The sequence below is a fragment of the Emiliania huxleyi genome, assembly GCF_000372725.1.
Source record: "Emiliania huxleyi CCMP1516 unplaced genomic scaffold EMIHUscaffold_75, whole genome shotgun sequence".
Classification (NCBI taxonomy): domain Eukaryota; phylum Haptophyta; order Isochrysidales; family Noelaerhabdaceae; genus Emiliania; species Emiliania huxleyi.
Window position 1 is genome coordinate 4247 of NW_005196379.1, and position 26378 is coordinate 30624.

Genomic DNA, 26378 nt, shown 5'->3' on the forward strand with positions numbered 1-26378 from the left:
GGAGCCACCGGTGCGCAACCGACCGCACCACAACCGAGACGGCAAGGGGGCAAGCCTGACGACGCCTGCCACCCCCCCCCCCTCCTCCGTGGGCCTAGCGCGCCCCGCGCGACAGCCCGGCCGCGTGCAGCCTCTGGGGCTGCTCCTCCTCCCGCGCCACGCTCGCCTCCTTGGGCTTCTCCGCCTTCCGCCGGTTCTTGCGCTGCTTCTCGCTCAGCCCGCCCGGGGGGCCCGACGACCACGCGCTGGCGGCGGGCTGCGCCGCCCGCGACGCCGACGGCTTGGGTGCCGTGACCGTCGTCCAGCCTCCGCCGAGCGAGGGCGCGCCCGCCACGTGCAGCGGCGTGCTGCCCGGTGCGCCGTACTGGCGCACCGCCTGCATGTAGTTTTGGCGGCGCGCCTCCTGCTCGCGCTCCCTCGCCGCCTCGCCGAGCGGGCCGCCGCCGTCCTCGCCGCTCTCGCTCGACGACTCGAGTTCCTCCGCCGCGGCCTCCGCCGCGCCGGACCCGGCGAGCGCCTCCGCACGCGGCTTGTCTGCAGGCGGCTTGCCGCTCGGCGGCGGCGCCTTGCCCTTCTTCGCGCGCCGCTTGCCGCCTCCGGCGAGGCTGTCGGCGAGCCCCGCGACGGCCTGCAGCTCGGCCAGGTGGCACGCCAGCCTCCCCTCCGCGGCGCGGGCAACCCGCGCCGCCGCCTCGGCCGGCTCGTACACCCCGGCGGTCGCGAGGTAGGCGGCGGCGACGGCGGCGGCGACGGCGCCAGTCTCGCAGTACGCAAGCAGCAGCAGCGGCTTTGGCCCGCCGCCGCCCATCCGCCGCCGCACCTCGTCGACGGCGTCCACCACGTAGACCTGCCCCGACGGCATGGCCACCGACTCGAGGCCGAGCTCCGCCGCAAGCGAGTCCCAGCCTCGCCACGAGCGGCAGAGGTTGAGCAGCAAGACGCGCCTCCCCTCGGCGGCCTGGAGCCGCGCGAGGCCCCGCAGCCGCGCGGGAGAGAGCTGCCCGCTCGCCACCAGGGTGTTGCCGCCTCCGCTGCGGTGCATCTCCACCCCCTCGCTCCCGTGCGCCGCCCACCGAAGCAGGGTCTCCGCGACGAGGACAAACTCGCGGGCGAGCCTGACCACCGACTCCTCGTCCCGCGCAGCCGCGTCGCGGCCGAGCGTGAGGTAGCGCGTGCCGGCGGCAGCGAGCACGAGCGCAACGGTCGCCACGAGCCAGCGAGGCGCGGGCAAGAGGCCCAGGGCCAGCGCCGGCAGCGCGGGCAGCGCGATTGCACAGCAGAGAGCGCCGGAGACGGCGACCGCGGGTCCGAGCGCCGCGAGGGCGAGCGCGTCGGCGACGAGCAGGCGGCGCGCCGCGGGAGTGCTGGGCATGTTGCGTCGCTCGAAGGAAGCCGTGGCCGCCGTGCCGCTGCGTGCGCTTCTTAGCTCCCCTAAGCGTGAGACTGCCACCTCTAAGCAACTCGGTTGAGAAATAAGAAAACGACGCCGAAGTACTCCAACTTAGATAGACCTGTCCTTCTCCCACACCTCGTTTGGCGTGCCCGTTTTATTTATTTATTTATTAGATAGACCATCCCTCCCTTGGCCTGTCTGGTTTCTTTCTGTCTTTCTTTCCAACTTAGATAGAAAGAGGCAGACGACAAAACAAACAAACAAACAAACACCACAAAACAAACACAACAAACAACCAAGCAAGGGTTAGGGTGGGCGACGGCTAGCACCAGTGTGGTGGTGGCGGCGTGCCGTCCTCCCATCCCTCCCTTTGGTGGTTTTTCTTTCTTTTTCTTTGCTCCAAACAACTCTAACACTCACACGTCATTTGGGGGGCCTGGAGCCCTGTTCACGCGCGCGCGAGACGTGCAGACAGGGTTGCCAGGTGAGAGCGAATGGCGCGGTTCACGCCTCGCACAACAGAGAGAGATGCGCTCTGCATGGTGGGACATAAAAGAAAGCGAGCACTCGGGCGAGAGTAGGCCGTGCGGTCGACGCTGCCGCGCGCGGCTTTGCGCGCGAGGCGGCGCAGCTTGAGAACGGCGGTGGGCGAGAAGCCGCCGCCGAACGTCTCGTGGAGCAGCAGGTTGAAGTTGTTGCGCTTGACAAAGATCGCGTCGTGGTAGAAACCGCGATGCGCGCCTTGTCCGCCTCGTTGTATGACGTAGCCGTTGCGCGTTGCTCCAACTTGGTCACCGTCCAACTTTGCGCAAGTCTTGCCCGGCCGGCCAACCGTCGCTCTCGTTTCTTATTATTATCCAAGCACAACGGGGGTATATAACAGAGAGAGAGAGAGAAAGAGAGCGAGAGCGATAGAGAGAGACCATGAGCGCGCGCGGCGAGGGGCAGCTGCAGACGCATGAGTGTGTGTATAAGACCGGGAGGCGGAGCCTGCCGCCGGCGCTATGCCAGCGAGAGGCCACCACAGCAGAGATAGCAGAGACTCGGCCACACCGTTTCTGCCACACGCACCTCCGCGCGGCTTCACGCCTCCAAACGGCCACCCGATGGCGCGCAGAGAGGCTGGAGCCGGGCGAGGCGTGGTGAGGGGAGGGCGAGCTCAGTTGTGTGTGTGCCCGAGCGGCCCAAACTGGTCGAAGATGGGCTGCCAGCGCTCTCGGTCGAAGGGGCGGTCGAGGGTGACGGAGGGGTCGACCCGCTCCGACACGTCGGGCAGCTGGTGGTCGCGCGGCGGCGCGTACGGCGGCGGCAGCTCGCGCCTGAGTAGCGCGACCCAGTCGAAGCCCGCGAACCACTCGTGCTCCTGGACGGCGCGGAAAGACTCGGTGCCGATGCGAGCAGTCTCCTCCCAGTGCAGCAGCCCCGCGATCAGGTCCGCCGCCGGACGGCTCGTGCGGCCGTCGCCGCGCAGCTTCTGGTGCAGCGCGCCGTGCGTCTCGGCCTTGCCCTCCGCGTACCGCTGCACCGACTTGAGCACCTCGCGCGAGTCGGCGCCTACCGTCGCGGAGCGCTCTCGGGTCGGCCGTGGCCCTCTCGGACTGGAGCGGCCGCGCGAGTCTCGCGCCGGTGAAGGGCGGCTCGCCGACAACCATCTCGTGCAGGAGGACGCCGCAGCCCCACCAGTCGGCCGCCTTGGTGCGGCCGTGGCCCCGAACCAGCTCGGGCGGCGTGTACGTGTCCGTCCCGAGCGTCGAGTACGTGCGCGTCTGGTAGATGCGCTTTGCGTAGCCGAGGTCTGCGATCCGCGCGTACCTAGCGTCAGGGTCAGGGTTAGGCGTCAGGGTTAGCTCTGCGTGGCCCAGGTCTGCGACCCCCGCGCGAACCCCTTTGCGTCAATCAGCACGTTCTCGGGCTTGAGGTCGCGGTAGACGAAGCCCTGGCAGTGCATGTGCTGGATGCCGAGCGAGACCGCGCCCAGGTAGTGCCTCGCCCACGGCTCGGGCAGCGAGCCCCCCTGCCGCTCGATGATGTCGAACAGGTCGCCTCCCTCGGCCAGCTCGAGCACAAAGTAGAGGCAGTCGGCGTCCTGGAAGGTGGTGAAGAGGCGGCAGATGAAGGGGTGGCGCAGCTCGTCGTGCGCAACCTTCTCGAGCAGCACCCGCTCCGCCAGGTTGAGCGCCGCCACGAAGCCCTTCCGCAGCTGCTTCAGCGCAAACACGCGTTTGGTCCGCACGTCCGTCACCTTGTAAACGCACGAGTAGCCGCCCTCGCCGACGATCCGGTCCTTTCGCAGCTCGTGCGGCCGCGGCTGCTCCTCCGAGTCGCGCCACGCCGCGTTGCACTCCTCCGCAATCGTCTTGGAGGCCTCCTCCAGCGCATTCGGCTGCTCCTCGCCGACCATGTCGAGCTTGGACATGGCATTGGCGACCTGGTCGGCCAAGGTGAGGCCGGAGAAGGTGCGTCTCATGCCGCCTCGCGACATGCAGCCCGGAGTCGATGTGCGGCGTCGATGGCGGGAGTTGCTGGTGTCGCAGCGTCGGTCAGCGTCGGAGGGGGAGCTCGGTCACAGGCTTCGATTAGTCGCGACAGGAGCTGTGAAGATTCAGCCGCCGCGGGAATTTCTTCGCTTTGGTGACGACGACGGGGAGTTCTGGAGTCGAGCCACACGAACTAATGGCCTCCCAACCTTGGGCTTGATGTTCATGCGCCGCGGGGCGCAACGCCACCATCACCACCCTTGCCGCCGCCGCCCTTGCCGCCGGCGCCACCCTCGCCGCCGCCGCCCTCGCCATAATCACCACCCTCGCCGCCGCCGCCCTCGCCGCCGCCGCCCTCGCCACCCCCCTCACCGCCGCCCCGGCGCCACCGGCACCGCCACCTTGTCAACAGTGGTCCACCTTCTCCTCTTCCGAGGAGAGAGAGAGAGAGAGAGAGAGAGAGAGAGAGAGAGAGGGAGAGAGAGAGAGAGAGAGAGAGAGAGAGAGAGAGAGAGAGAGAGAGAGAGAGAGAGAGAGAGAGAGAGAGAGAGAGAGAGAGAGAGAGAGAGAGAGAGAGAGAGAGAGAGAGAGAGAGAGAGAGAGATTCCTCTTCTTCTTCCCGATGTTGAAAAAAAAAGACCGCACCCCACCGCGTTCTTTTGTATAAAAGGAAGAAATCTTCCTCGCAAACCTTGTCAGCTGTCCACCTCTCTCAATACGTAACAAGAGGGGGAAAAGAAAACCGCGGAATCGCTCGCCCCGCTCGCTCGCCCCGCTCGCTTCTCCGCCCCTGCTCGCTTCCCGCCACCCGCTCGCCACCCCACCGCGATGCGAGCCCTGCCGATCGTCGAGGTCGAGGAGGAGGACGAGCCCCGGCTGCCCGCCTCGCCTCGGCGGCCTGGGTCGACCGCCTCTGCTCCTGCGCCTCCGCCTGCTGCGCCGTCGCAGTGCGCCGCGCCGCAGTGCACGCGCCGGTCGCGGCACCGCTGCGCCGCGCGGTGGAGGAGCAGCCGCACGCAGCCGCCCGGCTGCGCCTTCCCGTGGGACGTCGGCCGGCTGCTCGCGAGGGCGGGTCCCGCCGAGCCGCTGCCGATGGGCGGCGCGCTGCTTCGCTCGGCGCTTGAGCCCGCCGAGGCGCGGTGGCTCTGCCGGGAGATGACCCGGCTCAGCAGGACGCGGGCGGGCGGGCCGCTGCTCGCCGCGGGCGGCGGGCTCGGCAACCGGCCGCGGGAGATGCTCTCGTGGTGCCACCCCTTCTCGCGGCTGTCGAGCTGCGGCGAGAGGCCGACGCGCCTGCTCCGGTGGAGCGAGGAGCTGCTGCACGCCCTCGCGCCCGGCGCCGCGGCCGCCGGCGTCCGAGTCGACTCGCTGCTCGTGCAGGTCTACGCGGCGGGAGGCTCGCTGCTGCCGCACACCGACGCCGACCTCTCCTGGGGGCTCGGCGTCTCGCTCGGCGCAGAGGCCGTCTTCGAGTGCCTGCCGCGCGGCGACGGCGCGGTGCCGCAGACGATCCGGCTGCGGTCGGGCGACATCGTCGCCGGCGAGTGGGGCGCGCTGAGGCACGCGGTCCGGGTGCCGCGCGCGGCGGCGGCGCCGGAGTGGTGGGACGGCGAGGCCTTTGGGTGCGCGGCGGTGCGCTGCAGCCTGCTCGCCCGGCAGGCGCTGACGGCCGAGGAGCAGCGCGCGCTGGGGGAGGGCCGGGCGAGGCGGCTGTACGGCATCGGGCTCGAGGAGCTGGCCCGCAGGACTGGCGAGGAGGTGCCTTCCCTCTGCCTGCGGCTGCGGCACGAGGCGGCGGAGTAGCGCCGGCGCGACCTGTTGTGGAATGAATGTTTAAGTGAATAAATAGAGCCGGCACCTTGTGGAGTGCGCTTGGAGAACTTGGATGCGGTTGGTAACCTCACATCCAGAGGGCCGAGCTTTATAAGCACACTCCGCCGCGCATTTCTTTCCCCTTATATTCTCATGTTTGGAGCACTATCTTGGAGTGCAGTCGCGAGTCGGTAACCTCACATCCAGGGCCGGGGAGCTAAGAAGCGCACCCAGCGGGCCGGATGATCGGTATCGGGTTGCGGGCTAGAGAGCCCTAGCCCTTGCGCGTTCGCAGGGAAAGGGCCTTAAAGTAAACACGTTTCTCCGAGGGTTAGCTCCGCGCTCCAGGTTTCCCCTAGCAGCAGACCGCCCCCTCTACTCGGAACTATAATAGACACCAGACACGAATCATTTTTCTTTTTATCGCGTGGACTTCAACGCTGGATACACAACCCCCACAGTCTGCCACAGTCTCTGCCGAGCACCGCCGCAGTCTCTGCCGAGCGATATGCTGGACAAGGAGAACCGCTCCGCCAACCCGGCGGCTCAAGACGTCGGCTTCTTTGAGGTGGCGCGCCTGCTGGACCGCCTCGAAGGCATCTCCGGCGCGCAGGCACGCACGCGCTGCGTAAGCCGCTGGTTCGACGCCTCCGCCGAGCGGCGGGCCAGCACCTTGCCACTCTTCCGCGTGCTGCTCGTCGCCGAGACGGACCGCGCTTTCTACGTCAAGGAGGAGCGGCTCGCCGCGCTGACGGCGACCGCGTTGGGCATCGCGACCGACAGCGCGTGCGGGAGGCGGCTCCAGGGCTGGCTCGACCCGGCCCGCTCCGGCGGCGGGGACGCGATGCACGCGACGGCCGGCAACTTGTCCGCAGTGGTCGAGTCCGTCGTGGCGCTTCGTGCGCCGGCGCGGGCTGGCGGCGTGGCCGGCAGGCCGCTCGCGATCCGAGAGGTCGACGCGGCGATGGATGTCCTCGCCGCCGGCGCGCCCGAGTTCCACGCCGGGCGCGGAGCTAGGAGCGGTCCGCACGCGGCCGTGCTGCACGGGCTGCTCTCGCGCTGCTCGCCGGTCGAGGCAAAGTGGCTCACGCGGCTGCTGCTGCGCGACCTGCAGATCCGCTCGCCCTGCGCCGACGTGCGGGTCGAGTGGCCTCGCAGCCTGATGGACGGCTTCCTGCCGCACCAAGGACCCGGCCGACCTGGCTTCTACTCCTACTGGCTGCGGCGCGGCGACTTGGGCGAGGCGTGCGGGCGTGCGGAGCTGGCCCGTGCGATGCTGGACGCGCAGTCCCTCGGTGGCGCCTGCGGGCCGAGCTGCGTCGCGGCAGAGTGGCCGCTCCTGCGAGGGCTGTCCCACGGCTCGTACGTGCACGTCGCCCTCAGCCACCCGGTCACGAGCCTCTCGCGCATGCGGAAGGAGCTTCTCGGAGACGGAGGGGCGGGCGAGCTGGTCGTGCAGACAAAGTACGACGGCGAGCGCATCCAGCTCCACGTCTGGCAGGACCCGGCGGCGCCGGGAGGACGCGCCGTCCGCATCTTCAGCCGCGGCGGGCGCGACTCGACCGGCCGGAGGGCGCTCGCCGTCGACGCGCTGCGCCTCTCCCTCGGCGCCGATGCCGCTCCGCCGGCGGGCGCTAGCCAGCACCTGCTCGCGGCGTGGCGGGGCGCAGAGGCGGCGGGCCGCAAGCCGGCGGTCCGCTCGGCGATCCTCGACGGCGAGATCCTCGTCTTCAACGAGAGGGTGCGGCGGGTGGAGGCGTTCGGGACGGTGCAGCACCTCCGGCCGGGCGGGAAGGCGGGCTGCGACGGCTCGCGCCACCTCTGCGTCGTCTGGCGCGGGCGAACTCGCGACGGAGCCGCCTCGAGGACAGCCGCTCTGACCGCGCCGCCCCCGCCGCCGCTTAGGTTCGACGCGCTCGAGCTAAACGGCGACGACCTCGTCAGCCGCCGCGCGCCGCTCGTGGAGCGCCTCGAGCGCCTCTCCGCTGCCGTCACGCCGCTGGACGGCTTTGTGCACGTGGCGCCGTCAGAGCTGGTGCGTGCTGCCGACGTGCCGCGCCTGGGAGAGCTCTGGGCGGCGGCACGGGAGGCGCGCGAGGAGGGGCTCGTGCTCAAGGCGGCGCTCTCACCCTACACTCCCAATCAGCGCGGCTGCTGGGGGAAGCTCAAGCACGACCGAGTAGACGGGCTCGGCGACACCATCACAGCGGCGCTGGTGGCGGCGCGGTGGGGCGCCAACGACCGCTCGGGCCGGCTCGGCGCCTACGGCTTCGGCGCGGTGCTCAACCCGACCGAGGTGCGGGTATCGGGCGCCGCTCCGCGCTTCGTCTTTCTCTTTTGGTCGGAGTGCGGCCTCGACAGCCTCGAGACGAAGCTGCTCGGCGCCGGGGGTCGCTCGGTAAGGAGCTCGCCCGTCTCGTCTGGCGACGTGTGCCCTCCTGGCCGTAGGAGCGGCGCTTCTCGGCGAGCCGGGCATCTCTCCGCCGCGCATGGCCCCGCTGCCCCGCGGCTCGGCGCCAGAGTGGCTGAGCGGTTTGCCGCGCGGCGAGGCCGACCGACCGCACTTCGTGCTCCGCTCGCCCGCCGACGCCATCCCCACCGAGCTCCTCGGCTCTGACTTTGTCCCCTCGCGGGGCCCGCCCGCCAACTTTCGACTCGAGCTCCGCTTCCCGCGCATCCGCTGCGTCCGCCCCTCCGATCCCCTCTCCTCGGTCCTCTCGGCCGCCGAATACGACGCGGCTGGCCGCGCGGCGAGGGCGCCGCCCTCCGAGGCGCAGGTGCGGGAGGCAGTCGAGCGAGTGTGCGCGCCGCCGCCCCCCACCAAGCGCCGCTGCCGTATCGACGGCTCGCTCTTCTCGAAGCGGCAAGCCGCCGCGAGAGAGCCTGCTCCGGCGGAGCTTGCGCCGGTGGCGCAGAGCTCTCAGGAGTCGACGACGCAGGAGTCGACGACGCAAGAGTCAACCTCGCAGGAGAGCTCCGCTTCGTGTCCTCCCGCGGGGCCAGCGGAGCCGCACCCCCTGCCACCGCCCCGACCACCCACGCCTTCGCCTCCGCCACTAGCTCCGCAGCCATCACGGGAACTGCTTTCAAAAGCGTCGCCAGTAGAACAGCCGCCGACTTCGCCTGCCTTTCCTCGAGGCGGTCTGAGGGCGCGAGCCGCGCCGCACTTGCCACCGGCAGCGACTGCAAGCCCGCCGGGCGACGACCTTGCCGCAGTCTTCCGCGCAGAGGAGGTGAAAATCAAGGCCTGGCATCGACAGTTGCGGCGCGAGGCGTTCCCACCTCCTCCAAAGGCCTTGCGCCGGGCCCTTCGTGCTCGCGACCGTCTGCGCCGCCAGACATAGAGAATGCGCCGCGCGACTGGCGTGTTTGTGTCGGGTGTCGCGGAGCTCTCCGCGCCGCCCGCCGCGGGGGATCTGTGGGCAACACTTTGCGCGCACTCAGCTGTGAGATGTCCCAAGAACCTCTCTGGGACTGTCCTGGAGACGCTAGTATGTACTAAAACTTCGACTCACACCCTACTAGCGTCTCCCAAGAACATGTCCCCACACCCTAGAGTATGCCCCCCCTACGAGCTATCTCCCTGTTTGACTATTTCTTGGTCGTGTCGGACGCCCGCTGTGTCGAGTCTCAGCTCACCACGTCAGCTGAAACCCGTCCGCAGCAGCGACGGTGGCCGCCTCGAGCCGCAAAGCGTGGACGGCTGCGACGAGGCTGTCGGCGGCGGCGTCATTCACCAGCCACTCGCCGTGGCCCATGCCCTCCATCGAGAGCACGCGCACGCCTCGTCGCCGCGCCCTCCACGACCCGAAGCCGTCGCTCGCTGCGCGCGGGTTGATGATTGTGTCCAGAGTGCCGACGGCGATGAGCGCCGGCGTCTGCGCCTCGCAGTCGTCGAGCCAGAAGGAGGCCTCGTACCACGGCAGCTGGCGCGCCACCAGCGCCGCCGTCCACAGCTCCTTCTTGAAGAGGAAGTCCTCGAAGGAGGCCTGCGCCGAGTCGAGGCGCGTGAAGATGACCTCGCGCGTCGTGCGCGAGTGGTGCAAGTTGACGGCGATCGGGTCGATGAGCACCACCCCGCCGACGCGCCGCGCGCCACCCTCGTTCTCGCGCGCGTCGTGGTGCGCCACGTAAGTCGCGTAGGCGGAGCCGAGGGAGTGGCCTACCACCACGGCGCGCGCGAGGCCGAGCGAGTCGAGCGCGCGCTCGACGGTGGCTCCAAAGTCGGCGGGCGCGGGAGGCGAGCGCGAGAAGGGCCGCTGGCTCGCGGCGGGCAGCTCGACCATCAGGATGTCCGCCTCGTCCTCGCCGAGCGCGGCGTCGGCCTCGCCCATCCGCGAGACGCGCCGGACGTACGGGGCGACGCCTATAGGAAGGTCCCAGGAAAGGTCTAGGAAAGGTCTTCCTCCACTGTTGTTCGCCGGACGTACGGGGCGACGCCGAAGCCGATGCCGTGGATGAAGACGAGCGCGTCGGGCGCCGAGGCGCTGAGGGCGGAGGGGGCGGCCGAGGCGGGGCCCTTCTCGACGCGCGCCCCTCGCCTGTGCCAGTACGAGAGGGCGCCCTCCCTGCGCCGCACGAAGCCGTGGCGGCGCATCCGCAGCGGCGTGAGCCCGTGCGCCACGAGGAGCGTGACAAAGTAAAAGAGGAGCGGCCGGTGCCGCCACCGCAGCGGGTCCATCGGCGCGCACATGGAAGAGACGCGCAGCTGGCGAGACGCGCGCCACGCCCTCGCCGCGGAGCCGAGCCGAGCCGACGCGGAGCCGAGCCAGCGGGACGGAGACGCGGCCACGTACACGAACGGACGCAGCAATCGCCGGGCGGCGGATGCCGGGGCGGGCGGCGGCGCCACCGGCGCCGCGAGTGTGGCTTGGCCGGCCGCCGCGTCAGCCCTGGAGCCGCCGCTCAGGCCCTGCTCCGCCCCCTCGGCCGACCCGGCTGCGCCGAGGGGGCCAGAGAGGCCCCTCGACACCTCGAGGGTGCGCGACAGACCCGAGGCGGCGAGGCGCTTCGTCGCCCGGAAGAGGCGGCCGACAGGCGGAGCCTCGCCCACCGCCTCGCCCACCGCCTCGCCCACCCGCCCCGCAACGCCCTTCCCGACGTCGAGCGCCGACCCCGCCACGCCGCGCCCGATGCTGCGCGTCGTCTCGACGACCGACGCCACAGCGGGCGCCTCCTTGATCGCTCGGTCGACGGCGCTCGCCGCCTTGCCCGCCACGCCCTTGCCAAGGTCGACCGCAGAGCCGGCCGCAGCCTTGCCCCGGTCGAGCGCGCTGCCCACCGCGCCGCGCTCCGCCTCCGCCACCGCCGCTATCAGCTCATCGACGTACTCTCTCAGCTCGTCCGCCTGCGGACACGCGCGGGCGTGAAGCGCCGCCCTACACCGCAGCCAAGCCCGAGCTCCGCGGAGCCCGCCGTCGTCAGAGGAGGTGTCTAGGAGGTGTCTAGGAGGCGTCTGGGAGGTGTCTCTTGTCGATGGCGTGTCTCGCCTCGTCGGACGAGAGGAGTCGCGGCCTCTGCTTGCCGAAGAGCGAGCGGCAGAGCCAGCTCTCCAGGTCGGCGCGGGACAGGTCCTCCCACACGACTCCGTATGGCTCGAGTCGCGGACGGCCCGAGCCCGGCCCCGGCCCTGACCCGCCACCCGCCTCCCCTGCGGCGCCGCCCTCCGACGCACCGCCCTCCGACGCGCGGCCCGCCTTGAGCAGCAGCTCCGCGGGAGAGGCGTCGGCGAGCTCGGACCGCCGGAACATCCACCCCTCGACGAAGTCGCGCGGCGACTGGGACGGGTCGCGGAGGATGCGTCGCCAGATGCCCCGTCGCCACTCGCGCGTCTTCACCGCTGCGAAAGGCGGAGGGCAGGCTGAGCCGCCGAGGCGCAGGTTCTCGCGCATCGCCACCGCGAGGCAGGCGACGTAGAAGGCGGCTTCGCCGCACACCCAGAGCGAGAGCGCGGCGCGGCGCACGCCGGGCAGGGCGGCCACCCGGCGGGCGGTGACCGCTCGCGCGACGAGGAGGAGTGCGAGCGGCCCCATCATCTCGAGGCAAGAGACAAACAGCAGCATGCCCGCGTACAGCCGATCGTTTGCACCGACGAGAGTCTCGATGTAGCGGCGCGGCGCGGCATCTCCGTCGTCCGGAGGCGCGAGCGGCGCGGCGGCCTCTCGCGTCGCCCTCGACGTGAGCCATTTTGGCAGCAGCGCCGGGAACTGCGAGACGCGCAGCCCAACGACGGCACGGCCGACTGCCGCGGATGCGTTGGACGCGACCGCAATCGACCAGGCGTAGGCGTCGCGCACACCATCCTGCGACGTGCTCAGTCGCGAGACGGACCACGAGTAGGCCTCGATCGCGGCCAGCCTCGACTGCTCGAGCCGCAGCCCTGGGCTCTCTGCGTCCTCGCCTGCCGCCCCGTCCGTGCCGGGCTCGCCCGCCAGCCGCGCGGAGGCGTGTCGAAGGCGAGGCAACCGTGCCTGGCAGCGTAGCGAGGGCGTTGGGCAAAAGCCAAGCGCGAGGACGAGCGGAAGCATATACAAATCTCGCGGCGAGCGGGTGGCGTTCGCTCGCGCGAGGCAAGAAATCGTGCTGGTCGCCCGCCACGCATGCCTGTCCGACATGGGTGCGAAACAACGACAAGACCAAGGCACGGGCAGAGGAGCGAGAAGAACATAGGATGGATAGGGCGCCTGTTCACGGCATGGAGGGTGAGCCACGATGAACGTGAATGAACGTAGAGCCGAACGAGAGGAAGCCGGGGAAGACGACTCCGAGGAGGACGAAACACCAGTGGTAATCCCGCCATCAGCTGTCACGATATACCCGAAGGGAACCCCAGTGCCAACACCGACCGTTGAGGTTCAAGTGCTCGAAACGAGAGTGGACCTGAGCAACGTCCAACGACATGACTTGGAGGCAAATGATCGGAGTGGGAGTCAGAAATGTGGTCCTTGCGCGAGGGGAGCTCGATAAACTCGAGGGGCCAAATTATGCCGCGAGGAGGGCGGAGTTACGCAGAGGGGCGAGAGAAGCAGCGAGAGCAAGGCAGACGGCAGCGGCGTCTCAGAACGAGGCCGAGGAGAGCGATGAGTCAGAGGATGAAACAGCAGGAGAGAGAACGAGGACGAGAGTGGGAAGAACGAGAGGTGGCATGAAGGTCGCTGCGAGAATTGGTGAGAAACTGCGAAGAGAGATAGGAAGTGGTAGACGCCCGAGGGTGGGCGACGGCTAGCACCACACTCCTCTCCTTAAAATCCCTGTGTGGTGGCGGCGTGCCGTCCTCCCATCCCTCCCTTGGGTTGTCTGTTTTCTTTCTTTCTTTTGCCTATCCCTCCTTTCACACTCTCTCCCAGTCATGGTCTAGAGCCCGTGTTCTCCTCCCACCGGTCTACCCCGTCGTGGGGATTCGGGTCTTCCCCTTCGTCAGACGTTTCACCTAGAGAACGAACGCGCGCCCCCTTCGCCCACACCCTGAGCTCGTGAGCTGGTGGGGCTCGCACGCCCTCCCCGCTCCCCCTCGGGCCGGTTTTTTCTTTCTTTCTTCTACAACACAGAAGGGTGGGAAAGAGGAGTGATGCTCCGAGTGCTGCTACCGCACTCCAAGTCGTGCTCCAAGGGCAAGGCTGCGCGGGCGCGCACACCCACCATATTCGTTATTCCGCCCATTGAGGCGGAGCGGCACGCCCTCACTGACAGAGGAAACCGTACTACATGTAGAGCACGAGCGCAAAACAGCTGCCCTCACGGCCGCATCTTAGCTCTCACCACCCGTGCCGCGGCTTCGGCGCCGTCCTCATCAACAACCTCTTGGCGCAGCTCCTCGAGAAGGCTTGCAGGCACGGCGAGGGCTAGCCGCACCGCCGCCTCTATTTGCGCCGTCCGCCGGTCGCGGAGCGCTGCCTTGCGAACGGGCGTGAAGCACCCGCCAGCCGCACTTGCCGCGGCGGCATAGCCGTAGAGCTCCTCGAGCCGCACCGCGATGTAGTGCTGGTCGTCAAAGAATGGGAACGGAACGATGGGCACGCCCAGCGCGAGAGCCTCGTGCACCGAGTTTGCTCCTGACGCGGCGTCGCGGCGTGAGCATCTGCGAACGGGGCGGAGCCGCCACGGATCCCGAGGGCGCACCGGCGTGCGACACAAAGGCTCGAACGTTGTCGTGAGCGAGAGCCTCCCACTGCGGCAGCCACTGGGCGACGCGCAGGCGGCCGTCTGCGAGTGCGGTGGCCAACGCCCCGTCGTCTGCGAGATCCGAGGCCGTGGCGACGAGCACGCGCGGCGACGCCGCGAGGCACGCCAGCAGCAGGTCGACCTGGCGGCGGCGAGAGCCCGCCCGGGTGTGTGGGGTGGACGGGTCGGTGGAGAGGGGCTGGCGCACGCGCGCCTCTGCCGACGCGGAGAGGCTGTGCAGCGCGCTCTGCGATCCGAGCGAGATGAGCGTGGTGGGCCGCTGCTCGGGCGGCTGCACAGCGCCATCCAGCCACGCCTTGAGCTCGGTGTCGAAGCGACCCGGTCCCCCCCCCGCATCTCTGGGCAGGAAGGCGCCGAAGAGGCGCCGCGTTGTGCGCCACGCCGGCGAAAGGGCGATCCCCCGGCGCAAGGGCGCCGCCAGCATAAAGCCAGCCTCGAGCGCACCCGCGGCCGTCTCGAGATCCGCGATCGGCCCATCCACATCCTCAGGACGGTCGCGCGTTCGCGTCTCGCCGTCAAACGAGGTTACTGCCACGTGGCCGTGGCTGCGGAAAGCGTCGACAAAGGATGGCCGCACGCCGAGGCTGGGCACGTCCGCCTCGAGGCACACCCCAGCGACCCATCTGCACCACGTGTACTCCCAAACCACTGCCGCCACGTCCGGCTCACGCACTCGGGCGCCCAGAGCGGCACGGCCCTCCTCGCTCGCTGCGGCCGCCATCGGGTCGGTGTCCAGGGCGCACCCGAAGCGCTCCATGGCAGCGACCAGCCCAGCAAAGCCGTCAGCCACCACAGCCGCTTGACCTTCGGCGTCGGAATCGCCGGCGCTGGCAGCCCACTTGTACGAAGCGACAAAAGAGGCGAGAGAGCGCCCGTCGCCAAGCATCGGCCGCACCTGCAAGCCGCTCAGCCCCGGCGCCCACCTGGCGGCATGCTCATTGGTCCACAGCTCACACCGAACTGTGGCGGAGATGAGCCGCTCTGCCAGCGGCCCGGCCCACTGATAGTGCCCGCGATCGGCGGCAGCTACGAGGATCACGGTCCTCGGTTGTGGTGCGTCCGACATTGGCGACGGCGGTGCTTGACACCAATGCGTCAGGCCAAAGATCGAGGACGTACGTTCGATGACTTCAAGGGCGCGCTAACAACATCGCCCCGCGGCGGCATTTTGCCGGCGACGGTGGAGCAGAAGAATCAGCCGAGCAAGCATGCCCAACAAATCAACACGCAACCGATGCGCTCGGCGGAGCGGCAGCAGCATGCGCGGCTGGAGCGGCTCAACGTGAGCCGGCCGGCGTGGCCGCTCAACTTCACCTTTGTCTACGACCCACTGGACCGCGACATGGTGCGCATGCTCCGCACTCGCGTGCTGGAGCCTACGCTGTCCCGCGTGTGGCACGAGCTCACGTGGAAGTGCTGCCGGCATGAGAAGGGTGTCGTCGTCGACGTCGGCAGCAACTATGGCTGGTACACGCTACTGGCCGCCAGTCTCGGCTGCGACGTGCTCGCGGTGGATCCGGTGCCCTCCTACCAGCGGATATTAAAGCGGAACCTTGACGAGAATGGACTTCAACACAGGGTGACGATGAGGCGCGCGGTGGTGTACAACGAGCGCGGCACCTTCAATGTGAGCGTCCCGATTGCCGTCGCGGGAGGGCAGAAGCGGCGCAAGGTGCTGGGCATGACAGGCATGCACGGCGTCGCTGGCGTGCTCAAGTCTGACTCCCGAGACCGGCAGGCCGGCGGCTCGTACCTCGTCAGTGCAGCCTCGGTGAGCCTCGACAAGCTGCTGGCCGCGTATGGCACGCGGCCAATCTGCATGCTGAAGCTCGACGTGGAGGGGTACGAGCCGCAGGCGCTCCTCACGGCTCGAGACACGCTCGACTCGGGCCGTGTGCGCGCGCTGCAGGTGGAGGTCAACCGGGTGTATGCGCAGGGTGCCGTCCAGCAGAACTTGCGCGTGACCGAGCTCCTCGAGGAGCTCGACCGGCGGCGCTTCCGCGTTCGGCAGGTGCACAGCAAGTGTGCGCACGCGAGGAAGGCCGGCAGCCTCTGCGTCGACTCTGCGGACGCTCTGCCGCCTGACGGGGTGAGGTGGGAGGAGGCGCCGTCCGTTTGGGCGCGCCTGGACGAGATACCCTCCAACCGGAGCCGGCAACGGGCCGCGAACGCCCGCTGCTACCAGAGCATCTTTGCGGACCGGTTCAACTGGAGCGGCAGGCCTTCCGCGATGGAGCACGCCTTCCGCGACGACATCGTCGGCATGACCGCCGACATTGTGGCCATTCCGACCGGTGCCCCGCCCGCGGCTGCCCACGAGCACGCCTGCGTGGCGCCGCCGTTGGCCCTGCGGCAGCGCCGCTACCAATATGAGTACCGGTACAAGCGGGAGACCGTAGCTAGCGGTGGCGTGCGGGCGCGGGTTTCTGCGGTCTAATACCAAACAACTCTAACACTCACACGTCATTTGGAGCCTGGAGCCCTGTTCACGCGCGCGCGAGACGTGCAGACAGGGTTGCCGAGTGAGAGCGAATGGCGCGCGGTTCACACGCCTCGCACAACAGAGAGAGAGATGCGCTCTGCATGGTGGGACACTTGTTAATACTGTGAAAACCGAAAGGTGTGGATTTGTGTGAACGCACAGCGCCACCTGCAGAAATTTCTCAATAACAAGGCCTGTGAATGGCGGCGATTGAGCGCCTCCCTCTCTCCGGCTGCGCGCATGACCGGTGCGGCCTCCGAGTCGGCGTCTAGTGCGCGCGATAAGGTTTTTGCTCGCCTTCCCTGGGTCCCCGTGTTGCATGTCTGACTGTCACTGTGCGATTTCGGGGCTCGGGGTTGTGCGTTTGTGTGAACGGCTGCTGCTTGCTTGTGCGTCTTGGTCCGGCGTTGTGTTTTTGTGTGAACGTGCTTCTGACTGTCGTTGCTGTCAATCCCTTTCTCGACTGTCTGAGCTTGTGCGTCTTGGGACCGGGGTTGTGTTTTTGTGTGAACGGCTGCGATTTCGGGCCCGGGGTTGTGCGTTTATGTGAACGGCTGCTGTCAATCGTCGAAAGCACCGCCCCCCAACCCCGCCGCCGCCGGCTGCAGCGCGATCCGCGATGGGTGCTCCGGACGTGCTGATGCTCGTCCTCCCCTTCCTCGTGCTGTGCGGAGGGGTCTGCGGCGTCGGCTGGTGCTTCCTGGCCCGCACGCTGCTCCGCGCCCGCGTGGAGGGCTATCGAAAGCTCGTCCGTCGTGGGGAGGAGCTGCAGCGCGCGCCCGATGTCGAGGCTGGTGCGGCTACTACTTCACCTTGCAGCGCGACCACGCGCCTGCTGCTGCTGCCGCTCCTCATTCTCCCCTGCCTGCTGATCGCCGTGTTTGTCGCCGTTCCAAGCTGCTGCGGCGCGCTAGTCATGGGTGCGCTTCGCCGCTCCCGCCGCCGCCGAGTAGCGCGGCGGCCGAGCAGACGGCCAGAGGGCCTCCGTGTCGCGGTGGTTGGCGGCGGGTGGACTGGCGTCCGCGTCGTCGGCGCGCTGCGCCGGCGTGGCGTGCAGCAGATCACCGCCTTTGAGCAGGCCGCGTCGCTGGGCGGTTCTGCGTGCGGCGCGTCGCTGCATCACTTGGGCACGGGCGAGCTCCGGTCGGTGTGGAATTCGATCCACACCGACGGCCGGATCGGCGGCGCGAGGGCCAGCAAGCCTGGCGGCGAGGCTGGCGGCGAGGGCAGGGGCGGTGGCGAGGGCAGGGGTGGTGGCGAGGGCAGGGGCGGTGGCGAGGGCGGCTCGTCCCTCGACGAGCGCGCGAGGCCGCCGGAGCTGCTCGCGTCGCTCGAGTCGCTCGCGCGGCGGTCAGCGGCGTGGGGCCACTTCCGCTTCCGCTCTGCGGTGCGGGCGCTGAACTACGACCCAACGAGGCGCGAGGCGACGCTGCGTGTGCAGCGGACGGACGGGGGCCGGTTCGGTGCGGAGGTCGAGTACGGGCCCTTCGACTGCGTGGTGTGGGCCTCCCTCGACGGACGGCCGAGCCCGCCCCACGAGCAGACGGTGCGGTACCAGGAGGCGTTCCAAGGGCGGATCACACACGCGTCCGCGCTGCTGCCCGAGGAGTTGGAGGAGGCGGCAGCGAGGCTCGAGAGGGTGGTTGTGGTTGGCGCGAGCAAGGCAGCGTGCGACCTCGTCCTCGCGCTCCGCAGGAACGGGCACGCCTCCTCCCTCACGTGGGCGGTCCGCCGCCCGTACACCTTCCTCCGCCTCGAGGCGCTCGCCGACGCCTCCGCCAGCGGCGCGGCGCTGCACCTCGCCAACGGAGTCGCCGCCGCCGCAGCGCCCTTCGCCCCGCGGCTGAGCGGGCTCGTCTGGTGGGCCACCGGCCTGGCGTGCACTCCCTGCAGCCCCTCCAGCCCGGCCGCGGCAGCCGCGGGGGCGGCGACACGCGGTGTCGGCGAGAGGGCGAGGTGGGCGGATGATTGGGGCGCCTTCCGCGTGGGGGTGCTGTCGGAGGCGGAGCTCTCCTTGCTGCGCAGCACGAGGCTCGTGGTGGGCGAGCCGCTCTCTTTCTCCGAAGGCGGGATCCACTTCTCGGGCGGTGTCGAGGTGCGTGCCGACCTCGTCATCTTCGCGACCGGCCACACGACAGGCGACGAGACGCGCCCGCCCGTGCCCCCCCCCCCCCCCGACCCATCTCCTCCCGCGCCCAACGCCCCCTTTTGCTGCGCACACTGCAGGCCTCGAGGCGCTGCACATCGAGCGAGCGAGCGAGAGGCGGGGGCGACCACCGCAGCCAGGCTCGCAGGCCGAGAGAGGCGGAGGCGGAGGCGGAGGCGGAGCTGCGGAGCTCGAAGCGGCGGCCGAGGAGGCGGGCGGCGGCGTGGCGGAGAGGGCGGGACTCGCGGGGGCGGCCTGGTCTTCGCCGTCGCGCGAGTTGCCCCTCCCGCCTAGAGGACGGTGGTACCGCCACCTCATCGCGCCTCGCTGCCCGGTCCTCGCCAGCGCGGCGGAGTGCTTCACCGGGTTCGGGCCGGCGCACGGCGAGACTGTCGCGCGGCTGCTGGTCGACCACCTCTGTGACGCGGACTCCTACTCCCTCGGAGAGGAGGAGCTCGAAGCTGAGACGCGCAGCCACTGCAGCCGCGGCCAGCAACTCTTCGGCGCGCCCCGCGGGCGGCTCAACCCCGCTCCTCAGTGGCTGCTGCTCCTCCTCGACCTGACCTCTCAGGGCCTGCTCGAGTTTACTGACCTCCGTGACATCTTCCGCGGCGCGCTCCGCACTGTGCGACTGCCACGCGGAGCGCCGCACTCTGACGAGTGACTACTCGCGCGCCTTTTGGGGCGCCAAGTCCATGACGCATGAGCAATACACATCATTCAAGTTCGCTGTGTGTATGTGTGCCAGAGCAGTGAGTTTGTTGTGTGAAGTGTGTCAACACCGCACGGATCAATAATATCAGAGGACAGAGTCAGAGACCGGACGCGGAGTCCGGAGACGAGAGGATGAGAGCATTTGTGGGGAAAGAGTCCCCCACAGGGGCAGGGCCTCCAGCCTCCAGGGCACGCACCACCGGACAAGCGCGCGCAGCGCAAAATACGACTATGGATAGGACTATACATACACTAAAAGCCGTGGCGAAGTGTCAAATCACAAACAAAAAAGACAGGGAAAAACTCGGACCCACGTAGACAAGGAGCGCGCGCCAATGGCCGCCTCCGTGACACTCCCACCTCCTGGGCCGGCGCGGGAGTTTTACTGCCGAGTTTCTCCCGGCCGGCCGCCTCCTGACACGCCCACTGACCGAGCCCATCGAAAAAATTCGGCGCGCCGCACTGCTCTGACCCCTGCTCGCCACTGCTCGCCACTGCTCGCCACTGTCGCCTCGGTTGCCGAGGCTGCCGCGCACCCGCGCGCCCGCGTCGCTGCGCGACTACGAACTGCACCAGCTGGGCTCGAACCAATGACCAAAACGTCCCCGACCCGAACGCTGCACCAACTAGGCCACGCCGCAGGCTCGATTTGCAATACGCACAAAACTGGCCGCTCATAAAGCACTACTCATTTGCCGAGGCCACGCGGCGCCCCTCCACAGCCAGCCTACCCTCCTATCGCGCCACTCGAAGCCCCGCGGCCGCCTCTCGCCTACCGCGCTGCCCTCGCCTGCCACCGCACCGCCCGCGCTCCAGCCTAACCAGCTCTGCATCTCGCAACACACACTTGACAGGGACAGACCAGGCGCAGGAAAAGGGAGCGGGGCCCGAATCCAAGGGACCACCCCGTCGGGCGGAGGAGCTGTGAACTCAGGTCCAGCAGGAAGGCTGCTGGCTCCTGACTCATCCCCCAAATCCCCCACACCTTGGCGGCCTGAAACCTTACCATTCCGACACCTCACACACACCCCTCCCCTAGGGCTAAGCAGTGCGCGAGCCCACCCGACTTCAGGCGAGACGTTGACCACTCCTTTGGAACAGTTCTGTCAGTGGCTGCACTAGACGCCCACAGAGGCGCGCGGCGCGGGCAGATGACTAGGGGAGAAAAAGCGGAGAACCTAGCTCGCTGGGAGATGCGCGCAACCTAAAGACGGGAATAGGGGAGAAGTGTCAGTGTGAGGGGAGGGCGTAGGCTGGCGTTTTTGCCTTTGAAAACTGAACAGTTTTTTTAACAAAAAAGACAGTTGTGAGTTGAGAGTGTGAAGGCGATGAATGAAGGCGACGGCCCAGGAAGGCAGGGTAAGCCGTACTGGGTACTGCCGATCCCGGATCCCGCTGACGAGCGAGCTCTTCTTGTAGCACGATCGGTCACACCCGTACACCTCCGCGCTCCGTGTGCCCTCCGCCCAATCCCACACCCCCTCTGAACCCGCACGCCCGCGGCCGATCGACGACTGAAACAGAAACCGCAACTCATGGCGACAAACGGCCGATCGTCCGCGCGCCCCGGCTCGGACCACCGAAGCCGGGGCGTGCAGGGCACAGTTCGGTTCCGCACCACCTTTCGTAATACCATCTACGACGTCTTTAGAGCCCGCGGCTGGCGCGAGACCGAGTCCGACACTGACTGGGATGTCGCATGGGTCGACGTCGGTTGGATCCGCGACAACATGGATGCAATGCACTTCGACGAGCACCAGCGCATCAACCACTTTCGCAACCACTACGAGCTGACGCGGAAGGATGCGATGAACCGCAACCTCCGTCGCATGCAGCGGCAGCTCATGCGCGAGGAGCGGCATGACGAGGCGTGCGCACAGCCTCCGCCCGCTTCCGACGATCAGAGTCCACATGGTCACCCCACCACTTCGCCGGGCATTATTTTAGGCACGAAAGTATGACTTCTTCCCCACCACCTACGTGCTCCCGGTCGATTACGGACCGTTTGTGGAGGAGTTCAAACAGCAGGCGCGTGCGCGAGAGCTGCCGAGGAGAACCGCCAATGGCGCGACAAGCCGAGCTAACTTGGGGTGTCCAGGCGCTACCTTGCCCCCATGTTGCGCTCAGGCGAATGCGATTTGGATCATGAAGCCGATCGGTAAGGCGCAGGGCAAAGGTGCGGCGGCTGCCGGGTTGAGCTTCCCCTCGCGCTTGCTGAACTTGATCCATGTGTGCCTAACCATGAGCGCTGTTCGATTCTGAGTAGCTCAATCTCACCGTTCCGCGTCGCGCCGCGGCCGAGCAGGTTTGGTAGGCATATTCCTCTTCAACAAGCTCTCTCAGATCAACGAGTGGCGCAAGGACCACCGCTGGAAGCCCGACGAGGCGCAGACGGAGACTTACGTGGTGCAGCGCTACATCGAGAACCCGCTGCTGGTGGGGGGGAAGAAGTTCGACCTCCGGATCTACGCACTGGTCACCTCGTTCAACCCGCTCGTATGCTACCTGTACTGCTCGGGCTTCGCACGCTTCACCGGGTTCCGCTACTCGAGCAGTGCGAAGAAGCTGGGCGAGTCGTACATGCACCTCACCAACGTCGCCATTCAAAAGACGGTGCGTAGTGGGCGCTTCCGCGACAAGGGCGACAAGCCACACCATCCGGCCCAACACATTAGGCGCCCGGCTACGACGCTGATGCGGGATGCAAGTGGCCGCTGCGCCAGCTCAAGCTGTACTTGATTGGCAAGTTTGGCGCAGCGGCGACAGACAAGCAATTTGCCAGAGCGCTCACGCGACGTTTGGGGCCAGCTCGATGCGCCACCGCTCCCGATTAGGCTCTTTGCCGAGATGCAGGAGATGATTATCGCCTCCCTCCTCGCCGTCCAGAAGGTGATGATCCAGGACAAGCATGCCTTCGAGATGTACGGCTACGACATTATGGTTGGCGGCACCGCCCAACTGGCGGCTGCCACGCTCGCATGCAAACGGAAGGCACGCGTCGCATAGGTGGACGACCAGCTCAAGCCTTGGCTCATCGAAGTGAACTCATCGCCTTCCCTCTCCGCTGATACGCCGACCGACTATGAGCTGAAGTTTGGGCGCGAGGCCCAACGGAAGCCCTCGTCTTCAGCAGCCAACTCGCTCACCCAATGCCGCCGCCGCGTACAGGCTCCTTGACGATCTCTACACAATCATCGACGTGGAAAACAGGCTTGGTGGGGCAGTCGAAGAGACCATTGGCGAGCCGCCTGCCCGCGTCGCGCCCATCATTCCGGCACTGTCTCGAGACTCGGCCCTCTCACCACCTTCGTAGGTGGCTTCCAGCTCATCTACAACGGTGGGCGCGTAAAGCCCGACCAGAACGCCTGCTACACCACGCGGCTGGGCTGCTTCGATGACCGGCAGCGGCAGCTCAAGCGACTGCACAAAGCCCACCGCCGGCGGGCAGTAGCAGGCTAGGGTTGGTGGCGCCGGCCCGCTGCGGACCAATTGTGTATGTGCATATTGCAGCACACTCGTGGCAGTCACCCAGTCTGCACAGACCGCAGCACGTTAGTACATTTACGTGTACGTGTGTGCGTGTGTCCTCCCCTTACGTGTCAGTAGCCGTACGCCGTGTTCTCCTTTTCCACATAAAAACCATGTGCTACGTCACAGTGTCCGTGACATCTCTGACAGGCTCCGCGCGCCCCCCCCCTGTCGCCTCTCTCGGTGTGGCGCGCGCCGCGGCGTGAAAAAAAAGAACGGAGGCGAGGGAAATTTTTGAATATTCTTATCTTTTTGCCCCCCTCCGAGACTAGGGACAGAACCCACCCGTACACAGGAGACATGGGACTGCGCCCCGCCCCCGCTTGCCCTGACTGCACAGGATAGCGTGCCCCGATAACGGCGACACATTAGCGGGCCTTTTCTGAGAGGTTTCGTACTAAAGACGTCCTTCTTGGCACTTCGGGCGTCGGTGTGTGCGTGTCTGTGTGTCTAATTCCCCCGGTATGCTATATAGGTCGCCCGCCGGCGTCCTCCTCACCAGTGTTTCTTCGCCGAGTGCCGCCCCGCGTGGGGGAGGCCTCTGCTGGTTCGAAACCTGGTCCCGACCCACTTATTTTTTTGTTCACACCTGAGCGGGCTCAATTTTTGCTCCAGGTGCCTCCTACGATTCGACCTCGCGTTCTCAGGCAGGTCGCCTGGTGCGTTGTTCGTTTTCGTCACGGGAAGCCGCAGGCGAGGAAAACCCTCGCGCAACACAAGGGGGCGGGAAAAGAACAGCTGTCAGCTCTCTCCCTTTTAATCCATCGCTTGTGAGGCTGATTTCATCTGGCGAAAAGTGGGGAAAGAGAGCGAGCTCCATATACAACCGTGCACGAACACCAACCAAAGACGCTCTATCACTCCCCAAGGGCAGCGCAATTGGGTCATGCTGTATCCCTAGCCCTTGCCACCCGCGTGGCGACTCGAAGAGCGACCTTCTTCGCCCGCGCCCTGATCGGCTCGGGGACCACGTAGCGGGCGGCCGCGCCTGAGCGGCCGATCGCCCACGAGCCAAGGAGCTTCCCAGCGGCCGAGAGCGAGGAGGCCACCTCTGCGAAGCGCGTGCGGCCAGCAGCGCGCGCGGCGCTCGCAGCCGGTGTGACCGCCGGCTGGACAGGGGAGGACCAGACGGGCATGGTGCAGCCGTCGACTCCGCACCTACGGCGGCCGGGTCGCGGTGAGGGGGGGAGCGGCAGGGAGGCAGGCGTAGAGGCAGGGAGGCAGGCGTAGGGGCGGGCGCCGCGCACTCGAGCGCCGCCTCGGCGGCTGGCTTCCACTTTGCCGCGAGGGACCATCGGACGCCGAGCCGCTTTGCGATGCCCTTGATCAGGATGGTCGCGCGGCCGAGGAGGACGAGCTCCTGCGGGAAGGAGGCGATCGCCTTGATCGGCGAGTCGGGCGAGAGCTCCGCGTTGGAGAAGCCGCCAGGCATCGGCGCGTCTGGGTCGCCGAACAGGAGCAGGGCGAGGGCGGCCGCCGCCTCGTCGGGCGCGTCGTCGACGAACGTGACGCCGAACTCGGCCATCGACTCCTTCGCGCGCTGCACAAGCTCGGGCGAGCCGCCCGTCTGCTGCCACTCGTCGACCTGAGGACATGTCCGGGACATGTCAGCGACGTGTCCTGGAGAGAGCCGCCCGCGCTGCGACCCGTCCACCGAGAGGACAGCCTGCGCGAGCTTGAGCCGGAAATCGGTCGAGATCTGCTTGACCTGCCCGCAGTCGATGAGGGCGACGCGAGCCCCCTCCATCAGGAAGATGTTGCCGGGGTGCGGGTCCCCGTGGATGAAGCCAGCGCCGAGCATCATCCGGCCGAAGGCCTCGGTCAGCTGCGCGAGGATGCGGCGGCCTGGTGGACGTGCCGCGGACATGTCACGGACGCGCCAAGGGCACAAGTCCGCAGCGCGAGGATCGGCCTGCGAGCTCTGACTCTGGCGACTCTTGCGAGCCGGCTACATCTCGGCTGTCTCGGCTCCACCTCGGCCTGCGAGCTCCGACTCCGGGCTGCCGGGCTTGATGCCGCGCTCCTCGAGCACGGCCGCCATCTTGTTGAGCGGCGTGCCGGGGATGAAGTCCATCACTAGCACGCGGCGCGACGCGAGCCCCGGCACCGGAAGAGGCACCGCCACCGCCGGCTCGGCTGGCTTGCCTCCCGCGGTGTGCGAGACGCTCGCGTGCACCTTGAGCGCGCTCTGCGCCTCCTGCAGGAAGTCGAGCTCGCCGTAGAGGGCGCGCTCGAGCTCGCAGAAGACGGTGTAGTAGTCCACGGGCAGGGCCTTGCCCAGCGCCTTTGCGAACCGCTTCAGGTTCGAGATGTCGCCCTTGAGCTTCGGCTCGCAGTTTGGGCGTTGGACCTTGACTGCGACTCTGCGCCCGTCGAGCAGCGTCGCGCCGTGCACCTGCGCGATCGAGGCGGCGCCGAGCGGCTCGTCGTCGAAGGAGGCGAAGAGGGAGGAGATCGGCTCGCCCTGCAGCAGCTCCCGCTCGATGACCTCTCTCACCACCGCTGCAGGCATCGGATCGAGCGAGTCTTGCAGGCTAGCGAGTCGGCTCGTGTACTGCTCCGGAAAGAGGTCGACGCGCGTGGAGATGACCTGCCCGGTCTTTACATAGAAGCCCTTGAGCTCCTGAATCGTCGACTCGAGCCGCTGCGAGCCCCACTCGTGCAGCTCCTCGTACACCTCGCCGCTCTCTGTTTCGGTCTCGGGTATCCTCACGCCGGACAGGCCGACAGCGAGCCGGAGTGGCGCAGGCAGATTGGCGGCGACCTCCACAACCTTGTACGCCCCGAGGATGGGCAGTACGCGTCCCCAGAAGGTGAGCGCGCGCTTGACGCGCGCAGCAGGCGTCAGCGGAGCCTCATCTCCGAGCGGCAGCGGCTCGGGCTGCACACCGACGCTTCCGGCGGCCATGCACTGTGCGCTCGCGCGGCGTGCGCTGTGCGGCCCAATGCGGCCGGATGGGGGTGAGGAGAGAGCGCTGCTCGAGGGTTGAAGGGCCAGAGCGAGGATCATGGCCGATGCAAACGAAAAAAGAAAATTCTGGATCCCGCTTCTCCCCTGATCGTTCCAAAATCCTGCTCGTGCAGGTGGGGACCCTGTCCTCGTCCCATCCCTCGTTTGTCTGTTTTCTTTCTTTCTTTTTGGCGGGCCGTGCTCCCGCGTCGCGCGGCCGCTCGCTGCGAGCAGCCGCAGCGCCGCGCGCGCGCGCGCCGCTTCAGCCTCTGCGACGTGCACAAGTCGCGCCCGACGACCAGATTGGCTGCTCACACTTTTTAGTATTTAAACTCGCGGTTGGAGAGAGAGAGAGAGAGATTTTTAGCAATACCTTTATGTGATGTTACAGGTGGGTTAAGAGGGAGATGTGCAATACCAAACTTGTTTTGACGCACACTTTGGAGGCTTTGGCTTTGGAGGCGCGGCGTCGCTCTCTCGACTCCGCGAACAAAGGGCCCCTTCAAAGCCCGCAGAGACACACAGAAAAAGAAATTTGCGAGGGACAACTCGAGGGAAGAACGAGAGGTGGCATGAAGGTCGCTACGAGAATTGGTGAGAAACTGCGAAGAGAGATAGGAAGTGGTAGGACGGCTAGCACCACACTCCTCCTTTAAAATCCCTGTGTGGTGGCGGCGTGCCGTTCTCCCATCCCT

At 67.6% G+C, this 26378-nt stretch overlaps 8 protein-coding genes across 8 annotated transcripts; 5 read left to right on the forward strand and 3 right to left on the reverse strand.

The window, feature by feature from the left end:
- Window positions 1-2693: 2693 nt before the first annotated feature.
- On the reverse strand, window positions 2694-3692 carry EMIHUDRAFT_43620 (hypothetical protein; the record flags this gene model as incomplete). The annotated part of the gene is made up of 3 exons (XM_005760471.1): window positions 2694-2841; window positions 2993-3205; window positions 3277-3692. Coding segments are annotated over 3 exons (777 nt in total), but the record flags the coding sequence as incomplete, so codon positions are not given.
- Window positions 3693-4693: 1001 nt separating this feature from the next.
- EMIHUDRAFT_358943 (hypothetical protein) lies at window positions 4694-5722 on the forward strand. The gene has a single exon (XM_005760472.1). The coding sequence runs from the start codon at window positions 4699-4701 to the stop codon at window positions 5671-5673; it is 975 nt and encodes a 324-aa protein (XP_005760529.1). The 5' UTR covers window positions 4694-4698; the 3' UTR covers window positions 5674-5722.
- A 468-nt stretch (window positions 5723-6190) lies between these two features.
- Window positions 6191-9026, forward strand: EMIHUDRAFT_106144 (hypothetical protein; the record flags this gene model as incomplete). Its single annotated transcript, XM_005760473.1, has 3 exons — window positions 6191-8072; window positions 8131-8667; window positions 8821-9026. 3 exons carry the CDS (start codon window positions 6191-6193, stop codon window positions 9024-9026), a joined length of 2625 nt encoding a protein of 874 aa, XP_005760530.1.
- Window positions 9027-9317: 291 nt separating this feature from the next.
- EMIHUDRAFT_106145 (hypothetical protein) lies at window positions 9318-14620 on the reverse strand (the record flags this gene model as incomplete). The annotated part of the gene is made up of 6 exons (XM_005760474.1): window positions 9318-10048; window positions 10675-11029; window positions 11265-12152; window positions 13441-13733; window positions 13801-13984; window positions 14051-14620. 6 exons carry the CDS (start codon window positions 14618-14620, stop codon window positions 9318-9320), a joined length of 3021 nt encoding a protein of 1006 aa, XP_005760531.1.
- Window positions 14621-14953: 333 nt separating this feature from the next.
- Window positions 14954-16300, forward strand: EMIHUDRAFT_217645 (hypothetical protein; the record flags this gene model as incomplete). Its single annotated transcript, XM_005760475.1, has 1 exon — window positions 14954-16300. One exon carries the CDS (start codon window positions 14954-14956, stop codon window positions 16298-16300), a length of 1347 nt encoding a protein of 448 aa, XP_005760532.1.
- Window positions 16301-16964: 664 nt separating this feature from the next.
- On the forward strand, window positions 16965-19155 carry EMIHUDRAFT_217646 (hypothetical protein; the record flags this gene model as incomplete). The annotated part of the gene is made up of 5 exons (XM_005760476.1): window positions 16965-17139; window positions 17299-17488; window positions 17654-18205; window positions 18296-18432; window positions 18788-19155. The coding sequence occupies 5 exons, from the start codon at window positions 16965-16967 to the stop codon at window positions 19153-19155; spliced, it is 1422 nt and encodes a 473-aa protein (XP_005760533.1).
- A 1636-nt stretch (window positions 19156-20791) lies between these two features.
- Window positions 20792-22301, forward strand: EMIHUDRAFT_42298 (tubulin tyrosine ligase; the record flags this gene model as incomplete). Its single annotated transcript, XM_005760477.1, has 8 exons — window positions 20792-21075; window position 21110; window positions 21153-21237; window positions 21304-21381; window positions 21520-21818; window positions 21881-21951; window positions 22040-22145; window positions 22212-22301. Coding segments are annotated over 8 exons (1014 nt in total), but the record flags the coding sequence as incomplete, so codon positions are not given.
- Window positions 22302-23617: 1316 nt separating this feature from the next.
- On the reverse strand, window positions 23618-25641 carry EMIHUDRAFT_217648 (putative ubiquinone biosynthesis protein; the record flags this gene model as incomplete). The annotated part of the gene is made up of 4 exons (XM_005760478.1): window positions 23618-23891; window positions 23981-24318; window positions 24388-24578; window positions 24708-25641. 4 exons carry the CDS (start codon window positions 25639-25641, stop codon window positions 23618-23620), a joined length of 1737 nt encoding a protein of 578 aa, XP_005760535.1.
- Window positions 25642-26378: the final 737 nt, after the last annotated feature.

Bases quoted from the DNA above. Each gene is read 5' to 3' on its own strand.
- EMIHUDRAFT_358943 (XM_005760472.1), top strand. From the start codon at position 4,699: ATGCGAGCCCTGCCGATCGTCGAGGTCGAGGAGGAGGACGAGCCCCGG.